Raw genomic sequence first — 15,711 nt, forward strand, 5'->3', positions numbered from 1 at the left:
ATAATAAAAAAAATTCTGGACTGACTAGGTTTATATATAAGTCTAATATCTTTACAAGAATTTAAAATGTTAATTACTAAAATTATATATATATATATATATATATATATATATATATATGCAAAACTCAAGTGAAATTCATTTTTTATTTATCTAAACTAATGAACACTATTCTGGAGTACAGCTGATGACTCAGCACTGCTGTAATATTATGATCAGCCTTTATTTACCCTCCCTGCAGAAGTCTTTCCCTCATCGTGAGGAAGTCCATGGGGTTTTTGATGATGCGCCGGTAGCCCGGCACCAGGCGGGGATTGACCGGCTCCAGGAAAGGCCAGGCGTCTGAGTGAGACTCCATTTCCATCAGAATGATCCTACAGCACATCAAACAGCTCGCTAATTACTCCAGGACACACACTCATTATTCCACGCAGGGAATTCATTTAGACTCGGCTCAGGGATGCACCAACAAATCAGTTTTCAGATCATGACAACAGATGTTTATAAATAATGACAAAAGTTTAATTGAGATGTTCTTTTAAATTCTATTTTTAAGTGGCACTCCTAGTTGTTCTTCACAGTGCTGCAGACTCACTCGCAGTAGGTGAGGTCAGGCTGGTTTCGTGTGGCCATCCGTCTGCGTTTGGAGGGAGAGATGCTCGTCCCACTCGAGGAAGCTGCAGCGTCTTTTTGTCGTGTGGTCACGCCTCGTCTGTACCCATCATCCTCGTCTGAACTATCCTCTGGGAATCGCCGTTTCCGCAAGTTCGATCTCTTCCGTGATGAACGCTGTGATCTCTGAGCTTCCCCGTTTTCCTACAAAATTCTGTTTCTTAGTTTTTCTTATAACCTTCGAATTGTATATTTTTTCTTCCCCTATGTTTATAATAAGATTCAGATGGGGCAAAAACAGAAGCTGGATACTTAAAACGTTTTGTTCGTAATATTTGTAACATCTTAGTCGTGTTACCTTGGCAACGCAGGTGGGACAGAACCAGTCGCCTTCTGGCACCTGCATGACCTTTGGCCTCAGACAGAACATGTGACAGCCACGATCACAGCCGTCACACAAGAGCAGGTACTCGTCATCATCGCCCTTACGGCACACCTGACATGTCTGTGGACACATGAACAACAGTTTATACAAAACTAGGAACCTATGATTTCCGCGTTACTGAAAATGTGGACAGAATTGCAAAATCCAGTCATAAAAATGTAATTTTCATTAAACTTCTAACCTATTTTAGTGATATCTGTCAAGTATGTATATAACAAATGATATATATTATATAATGCTGGAACAGGCTCTGAGGCCGAGTGAATGTGTGCATGCTCTCACCACTCTGACGACGGATCTTTCCCAGGCGATGGCTTTCTCCAGCTGCAGCAGACAGAGAGAGAGCTGAGACGCACTGCGGCAGCGGTCCAGGGCCTGCCGCCACGTCTTCAACCTGGGTGTGATCTCACTTTCCAAGCTACAGAGACACACAAACACATGATTGATATGCACATATAATCTACTGTAGAATTTGGAACAATGATTTGTTTTTGATGAAGGCTGAAAAATATGATCACACTGGGTAATAATGACGTGGAAAATCTCTTTTAAGAGCGTAACTCTGACCCACCTGACAGCATCTAGCGGGACCTCCTCCCCGCCGGGGGGAGGGGTGAGAGGGGCCAAGCGCACCACCTCGGACAGGTTCCACAGCGGCTCCTTCAGATAGCGCCGCTCGATGTTACGCTCCAGATTAGTCAAGCGGAGAACGGCCAGGTCCAGGGGGTTGCTGGGAACTCGCAGGAGGTCGGACCATTCCTTCTTGGTCTTTACCATCCAGTCGTCCTTGGGGTCAATCTCGTGCTCGTAATACTGCAGGTCCTCCCGCGTGGAGTCCGCCTCGGGAGGGGTATACATCTGAAACCAGGACAAAATGTGAATATTACAACAAATTTGATGTCAAAACCTAGGTAAGGTTATAATAAAATAATAAATCTCTCTCTCTCTCTCTGTATTAGGGATGTGCATCTCCATAACAGAGGCCGAAGCAATACGCATCTCCATACAATAAAGATACATATGAAGCTGCTACCGATGCGATGCAATGAGATACAATAAGATTCAGCCCTACTAAGATGCATTGCGATCAGATTTCAATTTGATTCATCACAATGCTACTCAATGCAACATGATGCAATGGAAAAAAAAAATATGATGCTGTGCAATTCAATATGGTCCAGACAGACGCTTCAGACTCCGTAGTGTTGTGATGTATCATATTCACGCAGCAGCGGTGACGAGAGAACGCTCTTGAGAAACAGTTTAGAGAGGAGAAATCAATCTACATATAAAATATTGGTCACAAATGATTGGTCCCTTTCGAAATAATAAAAGTATAGCGCATCTACTGATAATTATATATAAATGAATCGGTTTTTACTGATGCAAATATGAGATACAAATACTAACTTGTATCCGATGCATCGCAAATACAGTTTCCTCTATTAATGGACACATAAAAGATCACAGAGTGTGGTTTTCACTACCTGGAATTGAGAGCATGATGATTCCTGACTAGCCTCACTGTCACTCTCTGCATTGGGAATGGAGACCTGGAAATGAAGATTGTGGACATGGTGATAAAGTGAGTTATGCTTGTGTGCTATAAATCTAGCATAAACAAACAGTGCCACCCTGTGGTCACTAATGGAGCAAGACCTTAGCGCACAGGTCTTCAACCCTGCTCCTGAGGACCCACAGTCCTGCAAAGAGTATTGTCAACCTGCTGCAGCACACCTGCCTGTTTATTTTCAAGCACCTTGAGGAGCAGCTTCAGATGTGTTTGATTTGGGTTGTAGCTGAACTCTGCAGGACAGTGGGTCCCCAGGAAAAGGCCTGAAGTCCTCTACTGTGATTATTTCAAGGTTTTCTTTACCTTGAGCTGAAGGTCTGCACCGACTACTCTCTGCTCCAGATCTTCCACCCACTGGAGAACACTGATGTCTAACTGCAGGACTCTCTCCTGCTCACTCCACGCCCGTTTAGACGCCTCCAGCAGGGCATCGCCATCCTCCACCGTCATCTGGAAGATGGGATCTGGGAGGAAACAATGGAAAAGAATGTATTTAACATGCCGCCATCAACCAAAGCCTGGAGTCACACTCTGTATGTGCTGCTGCTCCTCACCGGTGACGGGCCGCGTGCAGACCTCAGACAGATACTCCATGTGTTTGGTGAGGTGTTTGTGGAGCACTTTCTCACGGATGCCTCGAGGGTGGAGGGCGCTCACAATAGCTGTCAGCTCCTCCGGTTCTCTGACCCACCACCAGCCCTTCACCATTTCTGTAGGACAGAAAGACAGTCAGCCCATGAATGCTGCTCTGCTGGAAACCCAAAGGTTCACAAAACCAGTCTGGGAAACTCTGGGTTGGATAAAGTTGCCTTGGTGACATGCAGTATTGAAACTAAACATAAAACACATTTCATCCTTCTAGTCAAGCCCAGCATGACTCACCTAACGGAACAGGCTTCACCTCCAGCTGAGTGAAGTATTTCAGTTGCACCTCTTGTAAGAGATTGGAGGGTGGTCTGCCACGTCTCTTCGCCGCACTGGAGCGAGCGTGAGCTCGGGACGTCCCGCTGCTTCTCCTGCGCCTCCTTACGGCCCTGGGAGCTGGAGTGGAGCACACCTGAGGAAGAGGAAGAGGAAGAGGAGGAGTTTCCGTCTGCATCTGTGGTTGAGGACAAAGAGGGAAACGATCAGAAGGAGAAAGGTTCGGCATTCAGAATATTTATAAACTTTCTGATATTATTTAAGGGTGAACCTGTGTTGTTGGAGGCTGCGGGGGAGGGGGAGCGAGCGGGTCACTATCGAGGGGTGCTGGAGTGTCTTCAGTGGGGGATGAAGCGGGCGCAGGTGTGTTCTCGCACGGCTGGGAGATCCACGTCTCGTCGCACGGCTCCTTGGGCAGCAGATTGAACCACTGGCCTCGTTTCTCTGCCTGCTCCCTCATGCTGTCCTCCGGCTGGCTGTTATCCTCGCCCTGACCCGCTCCAGACGCTGTGATCGGCGCGCTGCTATCGGCCTCAGCGTCCTGCAGCTGCTCGAGAGACGTCTGGAGAGCGGGCTGAGCGGGATCCTGCACAGGAGAGCTGAGAGTCGAATCCTCGGCTGCTGATCTGCTGCTACGGCGCCGCCGCCGGTTCTTGGCTGCTCGCAGGTGGAGCTCCACTTCAGGTTTGATCTTGCGCGGGCGCCCCCGTCCTCGATGGCTGCTCATCAGAGAGGCCTCGCCGGGGAGAGGATCCGCCTCTGTGGGGGTAAGCTGGGACACTCGAGGAGAAGAGGGGAGATGCGCGCCGAAAGCTGGAGAGAGGGGAGGCTCAGCTTTGACCTCTGTCTTCACTGGAGTTATGACCTTCACATAAGTCACAGGTTCATCGCTGACCGTCACTTCATCTGAGGCTGAACACAAGGAATAAATGACTGGACTTAATATGGGTAACAAATAGGGCTGCTCAATGACGCTCGCAAATTAAGAAATTCAGAAAGCCACAAAGTATTGTAATTTACACATTTTTTTGTATAAATTTTACAGTTGTAATGTAAAACACTTTTTAATTTTATAGAAATTATTTTATATAAAATTGCATATAAAATGAAAAAAAAAAAATTACTGAAATGTTTATTTTTTTATTTTATATTTTATTTAGTCCTAATACTACTACTACTAATAATAATAAATTATTATTATTATTATTATTATTATTATTAGATCATCACAAAATGTTTTCTAAACTGTGCAGCCCTACAAGCAAGCACAGCAAACCTGAATACTTTTAATTGCATTAAACATTAATGTGGGTAACGACTAGAGCTTCACAATTAATTCTAAAAATTAAGAAATTAATCACATATATAGTAATTTTACAGGTAAGATGTAAAAAAAAAACAATACCATTTTTTCTTAAATACTCTTTTACAGTATTTATTTTTATTTTACAGTAAAATATTCCAATAGCAATATTTCTTATTTTGTTTTATGTAGTTAATAATTTAATATTTTTATTTGGTGGTACTACTACCACTATTTTAAATAGTAATATTAATAATAATTATAAATAAGAAAGCAACATTTATTATTTTATAGTCATATCAATGTATAAATCATTAAAACTGCTAAACAAGCAACAAGCACAGCAAACCTGAATTTTTTTAACTGCAATTGAGATAACAAGCCCTAGTAACAAGAAAACCAAGAAACAACAACAACTTGGGAATCATGAGGGACAAATTCAATTATGATTCAGGGAGTCCCAATTAGATTCATAATGCTTCAAATGTGCCTTCTGTGACCTTTTTCTTTTTTTTATGTTTTGTCCTGTCTGCATATGGTATTATAATAACCGGAATCATTTTGAGAGAAGAATCGTGATTCATGTGTGACTCCACAGCAGAGGACAGCATGTTTGTCTGTGTGGCATTACATCAAGTACAGACTGTAAGGGGGATCATAAGGGTCGCAGCAGGGACAAGGCCTAGATCTCAAAGTGTGAGAGATACCAGACTAACTGCGTGCTGGAGTTTCCACTCACCCAGGATGTCCTCCGCTCCCTCCACGAGGACACATCCCATATAAGGCAGCAGCAAGTACCTGCGGCGGTACCGATCCTGCCCCAGAGACACGGCCCGCATGGAATGAGACGACTGCTGCAGCTTCTTACGGAAAAACACCTGACGCTGAGAGACAAAAAATAATAATCTGTTACTCAAAATAAAGAGCAGCCAACAGCTTTTACATTTAGAGCTTGAAATGAATTGGTTTGTTTTGCATAACTCTTAAAACCTTTTGAAGCGGATTTTCCAATCTGGATTGAATAAAGTGCTATATAAATAAATGTGACTTGATTTAAAAAAAAGAAAAAAAAGAAAAAAGGCTTATGTTTAAATGCTCAGAATCATTCCATAAATAGTTTTGCATTCATTTCTTTACAAAAAATAGATATAGTTTTAACTGACTGGATAATGAAAAAGCAGCGGAAAACTGTAATGAAAAAGATTAGATGTGTCTAAACATTGATGCAATGAATAGAATTAATAACCAAAATCTAAACTTCTGGACTCACTGAAACTAAACAAACAATTCTCATCTTAAACCAGCTTTTTTTTTTTTGGAGTAAACATCAATTCTATTCTAATCCCTTCTAATAATAATATATTTTTTTAAGTGAATACAAACAAACTTCCTTCAATTGGTGTAACTTCACAATAACACATGTGCTCCGACTCAAGTACAGAACACCAGTACAGAATGAACAGTGTTATTAAGCCTGTCAGTGTTGATCAGATGTGAGAAATTCTGAACAAGCTCCAAAATGTCACTTCAGAGGATCCCCATCTACATCTATCTAGATATGTTACCTTGGTCAGTTTATCAATCTGACGCTCCAGCTCAGCAACACTGCAAGAATTGGGACTCTCAATCTGTGAGAAAACAAAAACATCAAATATTAACACACAGGTTACAAAACGATTCAACCAGGTAACACCTCTGAACAAACTTTTTTAGTTCTTGAAGTAACCGCTGATTTTTAAATCTAATATTTCATATTAATCTAATATTTAGCAACACATTTTCAAGTTCACATTTCTCTGGTGTTGGTTAGCAGTAAAATGACATTGAGGTAATGAAATTAATTTTTAGCTTTTCATTCATTTACAAACCCCCTGCAGCTCCCTCATTAATCCCTGTTTGGGAAACCCTCAGTTGTGGCTCATTTGTGATCGTCTCCTCACATTTGAGGTCATGATTGTAATCCACAAGCACAGCTCTGGTTTGGCTCTAGGTTCTGTACCTCGGGGTGTTTGGGTTCCTCTTTGGCTTTGCGGCGGCTCCCTCTCTCCAGCACACAGCTCTCCTCGATGCTCTCCTCCTCAGCCCCGCCCACACGAGCACTGCGCCGGCGCTCCTCGAAGCACAGCTCCTCCTCCGGACGCCCCGTCTTACGCATCAGCGCAGCCTTCAGTCTGCTCAGAAACACATTTTTGAGAATGACGAAGCCAGTCACAGAAGAGCTGCTTTCACACCTGCTCCAAACCAGATTTCGATTTCACCCTCCTCGCACATGCACGACTCTTATTTTAGCGTCTGAACCACAGTATGTTTGTGTCATCAATGTGAGTAACTCGTTAGCAATTCAGAAAGAAATTCTAGTGGTCGCCCAATACCACAACTGAGGTATATATATACACACAGTACAGGTCAAAAGTTTGGAAACATTACTATTTTTAATGTTTTTGAAAGACGTTTCTTCTGCTCATCAAGCCTGCATTTATTTGATCAAAATTACAGAAAAAAACAGTAATATTGTGAAATATTATTACAACTTAAAATAATAGTTTTCTTTGTGAATATACTTTTAAAAAATTATTTATTCCTGTGATGCAAAGCTGAATTTTCTGCATCATTACTCCAGCCTTCAGTGTCACATGTAACATCCAGTCTATCACATGATCATTTAGAAATCATTCTAATATTCTGATTTATTATGAGTGTTGGAAACAGTTCTGCTGTCTAATATATATTGATTTTATTTAATAAAAAGAACTGCATTTATTCAAAATAAAAAAAAATTCTAATAATATATATTCTAATAATATATTTTCTTTACTATCACCTTTTATCAATTTAACATATCCTTGCTATATTATATATATATATATTAGGGCTGTCAAATGATTAATCACGATTAATCACATCCAAAATAAAAGTTTTGTTTACATAATATATGTATGTGTACAGGGTATATTTATTATGTATATATAAATACACACACATAAATTATATATTTAGAAAATATTTACATGTATTTACATTTATATATTTATATTCTTATAATTTATATTATATATAAATATATTTAATAAAAAACATAACATATGTTCCTTAAATATATACATGCATGTGTGTGTATTTATATATACATAAATATACACAGTACACACACTCAAATATTATGTAAACAAAAACTTTTATTTTGGATGTGATTAATCGCGATTAATCGTTTGACAGAACTAGTTTATTTATCCCTAATATATATATATATATATATATATATATATATATATATAGACAGATAGATATAGTGGTCAACCGATATTTTTTTTTTTTTTTTTTTTTTTTTTTAATTTTTTAAGAAATTTTAAATAATTTGAAAACAAAGTTTAGGTACTGGGTCAGATTAAGGGGTCTAGAATATGTTCATGCAGAATAAGGCATTAATGTGTTACCAAATTTTGAAATCAAACAGACTCTGGTTCACACCGTAAGCTGTCAGGATAAGAAGCTTACTTGCGTAGTTTTCCTTCAATAATCCACTTGTTTTTCCTGTAGGTTGCCATATTCTCTAGCGTGTTATCAATCTCCCTGCAGAAACAGAACGGTTGGGAAATGAAAATGATGTTTACACACGCAGATCGACAAAACTCTTTTAAATTATGAGGACAGCATGATTTGAATTCCTGCTGACCTGGTGATTATGTTGCTGGCGTTGAGTTCCTCCACCAGGAAGGCCAGTATGGAGGCTTTGACGTCGGGTTTGAGGGTCTGGAAGCTCTTTGTACGCAGGCTGTTACACACCTCCAGCTCAAAGCCATGGGCTTCCAGAAAGATCCGCAGCACCTCGGACACAGTGCTGTGGCTCAGCTCCAGATCCACCAGCTTCTCTCCCAGGATCTTCACAGACTGAGACAGGAAAGAGAAACAAACCAGCCCTCATTAACTCACTGACCAATCACGTGCCTTAGATTTAGGGTGGAACCCACCCTACATGATTTCCCACTGAGCATTCACCTGTTTTCCATTAATGTGTAATACGACTTTAAAAAAACTTATGTTGCAGATGCAGTTTCTTGTTGGTTTTAAGGCTAATGTTTAGTTATTTGAGTTTGAAGTAATTTTAACCATGTTCAAAGTTATGTTTCAGATAGCAACGGATGGGTTGTACACTTTTCTATGAATAGAAAACAACTCAATACACTGATACCACACGAAAGACAAACCTGGTAATATGAGGGCAGTCCAGGATCGTGCAGAGCGGCCTCCACCAGTTTAATGAGCAGATCCAGGAGCTCTCCTTGGCTCTTCTCCATGCCGAGGAGCCCTTCCTGCAGGGTGCTCAGGCTGGGAATATCCTTGGGCACCTGGAGCCCCAGAATCTTTCCGTAACCATGCAGGAACTCAACCACCCTTAAACAATTGGAGAAGGCCAAACCCGAAAGCACCAGTCCTGGTATCCGTGACAATTGTGGGAGGGGCTACAGAGGGAGAGAGACCACAACTCAATGAGGAAGTGAATAAAAACCATCCACACACATAATTGCCAAACATTCAGCGACACACTCAGAAGAGACAGTGGTAGACTAGTTTAAGTTCCTAAAATAAAAAAAAAAAACTTGAAAAGGGCCAGTAATATGTGCTTTATGAGTACTAATTAACAGACAGTTGGACCCTAAAATAAATGGCGGATTTCAGGATGAATCTAGTGCACTTGTGTCGAGCACCAATAAATGTAGTATACTTTGAAGTACACTTTGAAAATTCCAGTGTTCAGCTGTAGGCACACGCTAAGCATTTCAAATCAAAACTGAAGCATACTTTAGTCTTTAGTGCCCTTCAGACCCTTGGGTTGTAATCGTGTCACCACATCTCTTTTAGTGTGGAAAGACAAATCACATGCTTCTGTGATGTATCAAGTTACTCTGGTCAGGTCACTATGCTTAACTCTGGCAGACACTGCTTGGGTGAATAACACTGTCTTGGTGATTTGGTACTTTAAATGGAGAAAAATGAACCCAAGAAAGAAGAAAGTATCAAAAGTGGCTTCCACAGCAAGCTTTGCTAAGCGAGGAATCTGGTGTTTTTACGTGTGAATCCCTCAGCACGAGCTCTCACCGTGTGGTCGGGGAGACACATGTCCTCTGCGGGCTTCTTCATCTCCTCCAAGATCTTCTGCTGTCTCTTCCTCTCCTCCATTCGTCTCTGAGCCTGCGCCCTCCGCTCCGCCTGCCTCTTTGCTGCCAGCGCAGCCTGTGCTTCGGCCTCCGCTTGAGCCTGGGCTTTGGCCAGAGCCTTGGCTTTGCTGCGGGCCCGGGCCACCTTCTTGATGGGACTGGCCTTCTCCAGGTCAAACGCTTCTGCTGCTGGTGATACTGCGACATTCTTCCTGCGGCCGGGCTTCTTGGGCCCCTCTGCGGCTGAGAGCGGGCTTTCAGATGACTGGGTTTGAGTCTGAGTCTGAGATTCATCATCCTGCTCCTGCTCTTTGGCTTTCTCCAGCTGCACAAACACATCAGAAAACACATTCAGAGCTCAGAGAGCTGGGATTTACAACTACGAAACTAAAATTTTGTAGTCAAAAATAAACAGGAGGAGTAGAGTGGACCCATGACCTTTTACCAGGGTTCTCACACCGTCAGACCATTTTGATGACGTTTCCACTTATCTTTTGACTCCAAGGATCCCCATTGACAAAGTCAATATTTAAATACCCCCAAAATATTTCTGATACTTCTGCTTTAATGACAGTGGTGCTCATTTTTAATATATATATATATATATATATATATATATATATATATATATGTGTGAGACCCTGGGCCACAAAACCAGTCATAAATCGCAGTTATATTTGTAGCAATAGCCAAAAATATTCAAAATTGTTGACAACTGATCGTCAAAATTATCGATTTTTCTTGTATGCAAAAAATCATTAGAATATTAAGTAAAGATCATGTTCCATGAAGATGTTTTGTAAATGTCCTACTGTAAATATATAAAAAACGTATTATAATTAGTAATATGCATTGCTAAGGAAAACTTTAAAGGCGATTTTTTTTTTCAATATTTTCATTGTTTTGCACCCTCAGATTCCAGATTTTCAAATAGTTGTATCTCGGCATACATCAACGGAAAGCACATTTATTCAGCATTCATGTGATAAATGTGTGTGTGTTTAAATCTCGATTTTCAAAAAATTTAACCCTTATGACTGGTTCTGTGGTCCAGGGACACACACACTTAAATACATATACTACATTATATATATATATATATATATATATATATATATATATATATATATATATATATATATTATATACATATATATACATATACATATATACATATAATATACATATATAACATATACATATACATATATATATATACATATAACATATATACATATACATATATATACATATAATATATATATCTATATATATATACATATATATACATATATATATATATACATATATATACATATAACTATATATATCTATATATACATATATATACACATATACATACATATACATATACACATATATATATATACACATATATATACATATACATACACATATACATACATATACATACACATATACACATACATACATATATATATATACATATACACATATATACACACATATATATACTGTATATATATATATATACATATACATATATACATATATATATATATATATATATATATATATATATATATATATATAGATAGATAGATAGATTTTTTGAACCTTTTGTCTTTTTTTTTATCTTAAATATCTTGCAGTATTTGGATGTTTTGCTGAGACCCCCTAGTGGGTACCACTATAGATTATTATTATCTACAGTTGCCATATCGTTATTACCATCATTCAAAATCATATTCCCAGGTTTTTAAGTTCTGTACATATCTGAAGAATATTTCCTACTTTGGCTTTCCGTTTCTCCTGCCGGATCTTTTTATTCTTTGCATCCTCCTTTCTTTTCAGTCTTGCCTGCATGAGAAAAATCACATGATCAGTTGGTCCCCAAAATAGACTTGTTATAGAAAATAACAATAATATAAAGTCAGCTCACCTTTTTCTTCATTTTCTTCTTGATCTTGATCAGTTTTTCTTTTTCTTCCTCTGTGAGATCCTCTGTTAAACAATGAACATGAACCGAGTATTATATTTCACAAAAAAGCTACAACTACAAAATGAAGCTAAAAAGGTGGTACTTCTGCAACAAGTGTATTTTAATTAAACATGCAATCCACCGAAGCAATCTGAGTATACGTGTGTTGCTCCAGTGATCGACAGGGATAGTTTGCACCTTGCCCTACACCTCATCTGCTCGTTCTTACATGCTGACAGGTTCTCCAGTTGAGAAATGATATTAATATTCAGACTCACCCTTTGCCTCCAGTCTCTTCAGCAGCCTGGCGTCCACTTTGCTGAGCAGATCCTCCATCTTGGGCTTGGGAGGTCGGCCTGGCCGTCTTCCTGGGGCTCCTCTGGCTCGGCAGCCACGGGAACGAGGCTCTTTGTCTGGATTTGGTGGACGACCGCGTCTGCCTGTTATTGCCATGATCATGGAGGGCACTTCCTCATTGGCGAGGAGGAACCATTTCATACCCTGTAACAAATTAACGAGCGATGACATGTCTTGAAACAGCATAACTATCGAGGATGTAGCTGCTAAAAACCACCTGTAGACATCTTCATACACACCTCAGGGCTTTCCCGCTCCTCATAGAAGTCACCCACTGGCATGCGTGGACTGAAGCTGAAGTGCTCTCTCGAAACGCCCTGGAGAGCATCCCGATGCCTCGTCAGATACTGGAGAATGTAGGAGAGACAAAAGCAACCGGATGAAGACGGAAGCCTTTTTATCGGTTACAGTGGTATTGTGGGTGATCGTCTGGTGTGACAGCTCTCACCTTGATGACCTCGGGGAACTGCTTCATCCTCCGGCCGCAGGGGCTATAGTACCACGTCTCTCCTTTCAGGCGGTCCTCGAGCCTCCGGACTCGAATCTCTCGCCTCCAGCTAGCAAATGTGAAACACCACGTGAAACAGGATTGCCATGCCAGAGAATTTCCCAGACATTTCAAGCTGTTTGAAACTGCTGGATAAGTAAGGTACCACTATAGATTAGGGAACACCTCTCACTTGCTTATTAGCATGCATACTACTAGCATATTGGCTGCTTATTATCAATCATAAAGCACACAATAATGTCTTATTCTGCATGACCATATTCTAGATCCCTTATAGGGATAGATAACCCAAAAATGAAAGTTCATTAATTACTCATCCTCATGTCATTCCAAACCCATAAGAACTTTGTTCATCTTCGTGAACACAAATTAAGATATTTTTGATGAAATCCGAGAGCTCTCTGACCCTGCATAGACAGCAATGCAACTGAAATGCTCCCAGGCCCAGAAAGGTAGTAAGGATATTGTTAAAACTGTCCATGTGACATCAGTGGTTCAACCGTAATGTTATGAAGCTACAAGAATACTTTTTGTGCACAGAGAAAACATGTGGTACTCACGTGAACACGCATCGAGGACTGACACGGAAGAGATAAAATTGTTGAAAAAAGTTATTATTTTTGTTTTCTTTGTGCACAAATTATTCTTGTAGCTTCGTAAAATTACGGTTGAACCACTGATGTCACATGGACAGTTTTAACGAAGTACTTACTACCTTTCTGGGCCTGGGAACGTTTCAGTTGCATTGCATCTTAATTTGTGTTCACGAAGGTGAACAAAGTTCTTATGGGTTTGGAATGACATAAGGATGAGTAATTAATGACAGAACTTTAATTTTTGGTTGAACTATCCCTATAAGCCTACCCTACACCTAACTACTACAACAACTAGCTTATTTTTCTATCAATAAGATGCAAATTAGGAGTTTACTGAGGAAAAACTCTTAGTTAATAGTGAATAGATGTTCCCTAATCTTAAGTGTTGTCTTTTATTATTATTTTGAAAAGAGCGGATTTCTATTTGTATGTTATCTACCATATATGCTTGGTTTTGAAACAAATGTTACCAGAAATTTTAAAAACTAAATTTTTAATGTGTTACCACGGCTAGACAGTGCAAGCATTTCATTGGATGTGTGCAAACTGTAAAATGTAATTAGGTTTAGGTCGCTGCGGGTCCTTGAAGTCTTAAATTTAGTTCTTGTTTTTGTTTTTTAGATTTAAGGTCAAAAAATGTTTCATTATATGCAAGCCCTGCATATTTCAAAGTAAAAATGTGGCACTGCTGCACATTCTACAGACTCTTTACAGTCAATGGACACGACACTGTGTTTTTTTTTTATGGTTATTATTGCTTTTTTGGTTACACAACCGATATCTGGCATTTTAATGTTTAAACTGTAAATTATTCCATAATTATTAAATACAGTTTTAAGCAGAAATACTTAAAAACCTAGTGTACTTTTTGTATTCAAATTTATTAAATACTTTTTTCTTGTAAATGTATTTACTTTATTAAGGAAGAACTAATTATTTATATCATCAACTTTTTTTTTTTTCTCAAATGAGGAGCACATGGGCTCCTTTGGAAAAAGCAAGCATCAAGACCTGGCTATTGATACTTTAGATAAAGGACTGCTCACCCAAGCTGCAAAGGAAATTGGACTTGCTCTTCAGTTGCAATCCGACGCCTTGGGGTATCACCTGAGACACACATACAACAATTTAATCTATCTTAATCTTAAGTGCCAGAAGAATGCATATAAAAGAAGTTGAACAATTTCAAACATGTAGATACCTGCTGCGGAGCTGTTATCATCATTATCTTCAGTTTTCCCTTCTGAGAACTCTTTGGCAGGTTTGGGAGGCTTTGCCTCATTCACACCTTTCATCTTACGCTTCCAGATCTTCTTGGGCCGGACTATGGGGTGCTCACTATTGGTCAGGCTTGAGTCATGGACAAATGTCAGTGGATCACTTGGAAGGAGAGGCAGAGCACTTGAAGGAGTTGATGTATCAGTTGGGACGCCCTCCTGTTCCTTTGCCTCTTTAGAGATTTTCCTCTTCTTCACTGCACTCAGTGAATTATCCTCGGTTTTCTTTCTCCTCCTCACCTTTTCTTGTTTTGGGCCATCAGGTGTTAACTGTTGTTTCTTGATCTTGGAATCAGGAGAGCCAGCTGGAAATAAGTAAATAGAAACAGCATTTAGCATCTAACTTAATGTTGTTCATCTGATTCATTTTAAAACACCTATAAACCATTAGCTATGTAAGCATGATAGTGCATATACTTTCAGCGGTAGCAACTGTCGTCTTTGGGGTTCTAGGCTTCCGTGGCTTTTTTGTTGGCATAGCAATGTGGGTTTCAGTCATATGCGTGGTCGTCCCTTCAACAGAACCGCTTACAACCGCTTGCAGCGCTTTAACTGTCATCACAGAGAGCGCAGATCTTCGGTCACCTCCTGAAGTATCAGCTCCATTCTCTTTGCCAAGAATATGATCACCTATGGGGAATACAGTGTGTTGTGTTTAAACAATTGACATCAAAAGATGTCCACAATACATCTGCCAAGCATTCAAATCACAATTGAAACTAAAAAAAAAAAAAAAAAAAAAAAAAAAAAGTGTTAAAACTACACATTTTATAGAATAAAAAATTGGTTGTACAATTTATTGAGACCGTATTGGTTTACGGCTAATCAGTAATTATTTTTTGTACTCTCATCGGTCAATATTGGACATTCATTTGGTACATGCCCATCACCTTTACTGTCATCAAAGGCTCTCTCTGGGCCTCTTCTGTCACTTTTGACCAAAAAATTTTACATTTTGAAATTTTAAAATGCATAGCTTCATCGGAACGGTACGAAACTT

At 39.5% G+C, this 15,711-nt stretch overlaps 1 protein-coding gene across 3 annotated transcripts in view; it reads right to left on the bottom strand.

Moving 5' to 3' along the window:
* LOC109067523 (bromodomain adjacent to zinc finger domain protein 2A-like) overlaps positions 1 to 15,711 on the bottom strand; it is a 28,442-nt gene that overhangs the window by 2,007 nt on the left and 10,724 nt on the right. For all 3 annotated transcript variants that reach the window (XM_042712721.1, XM_042712719.1, XM_042712718.1), the window contains exons 5-29: positions 15,129 to 15,341; positions 14,636 to 15,016; positions 14,481 to 14,541; positions 12,779 to 12,887; positions 12,570 to 12,677; positions 12,252 to 12,474; positions 11,935 to 11,996; positions 11,787 to 11,852; positions 9,952 to 10,335; positions 9,060 to 9,314; positions 8,528 to 8,742; positions 8,350 to 8,424; positions 6,854 to 7,025; positions 6,420 to 6,482; positions 5,594 to 5,738; positions 3,823 to 4,463; positions 3,513 to 3,729; positions 3,185 to 3,340; positions 2,934 to 3,094; positions 2,545 to 2,610; positions 1,629 to 1,915; positions 1,340 to 1,475; positions 971 to 1,117; positions 596 to 816; positions 231 to 374 (exon numbers count right to left, since the gene is read on the bottom strand). In XM_042712721.1, the coding sequence (XP_042568655.1) occupies positions 231 to 374; positions 596 to 816; positions 971 to 1,117; positions 1,340 to 1,475; positions 1,629 to 1,915; positions 2,545 to 2,610; positions 2,934 to 3,094; positions 3,185 to 3,340; positions 3,513 to 3,729; positions 3,823 to 4,463; positions 5,594 to 5,738; positions 6,420 to 6,482; positions 6,854 to 7,025; positions 8,350 to 8,424; positions 8,528 to 8,742; positions 9,060 to 9,314; positions 9,952 to 10,335; positions 11,787 to 11,852; positions 11,935 to 11,996; positions 12,252 to 12,474; positions 12,570 to 12,677; positions 12,779 to 12,887; positions 14,481 to 14,541; positions 14,636 to 15,016; positions 15,129 to 15,341 (4,708 nt within the window). The remainder of the gene's footprint in view (positions 1 to 230; positions 375 to 595; positions 817 to 970; positions 1,118 to 1,339; positions 1,476 to 1,628; positions 1,916 to 2,544; positions 2,611 to 2,933; positions 3,095 to 3,184; positions 3,341 to 3,512; positions 3,730 to 3,822; positions 4,464 to 5,593; positions 5,739 to 6,419; positions 6,483 to 6,853; positions 7,026 to 8,349; positions 8,425 to 8,527; positions 8,743 to 9,059; positions 9,315 to 9,951; positions 10,336 to 11,786; positions 11,853 to 11,934; positions 11,997 to 12,251; positions 12,475 to 12,569; positions 12,678 to 12,778; positions 12,888 to 14,480; positions 14,542 to 14,635; positions 15,017 to 15,128; positions 15,342 to 15,711) is intronic.

This window comes from Cyprinus carpio, chromosome A23 (genome assembly GCF_018340385.1).
Source record: "Cyprinus carpio isolate SPL01 chromosome A23, ASM1834038v1, whole genome shotgun sequence".
In the NCBI taxonomy this organism is placed as follows: domain Eukaryota; kingdom Metazoa; phylum Chordata; class Actinopteri; order Cypriniformes; family Cyprinidae; genus Cyprinus; species Cyprinus carpio.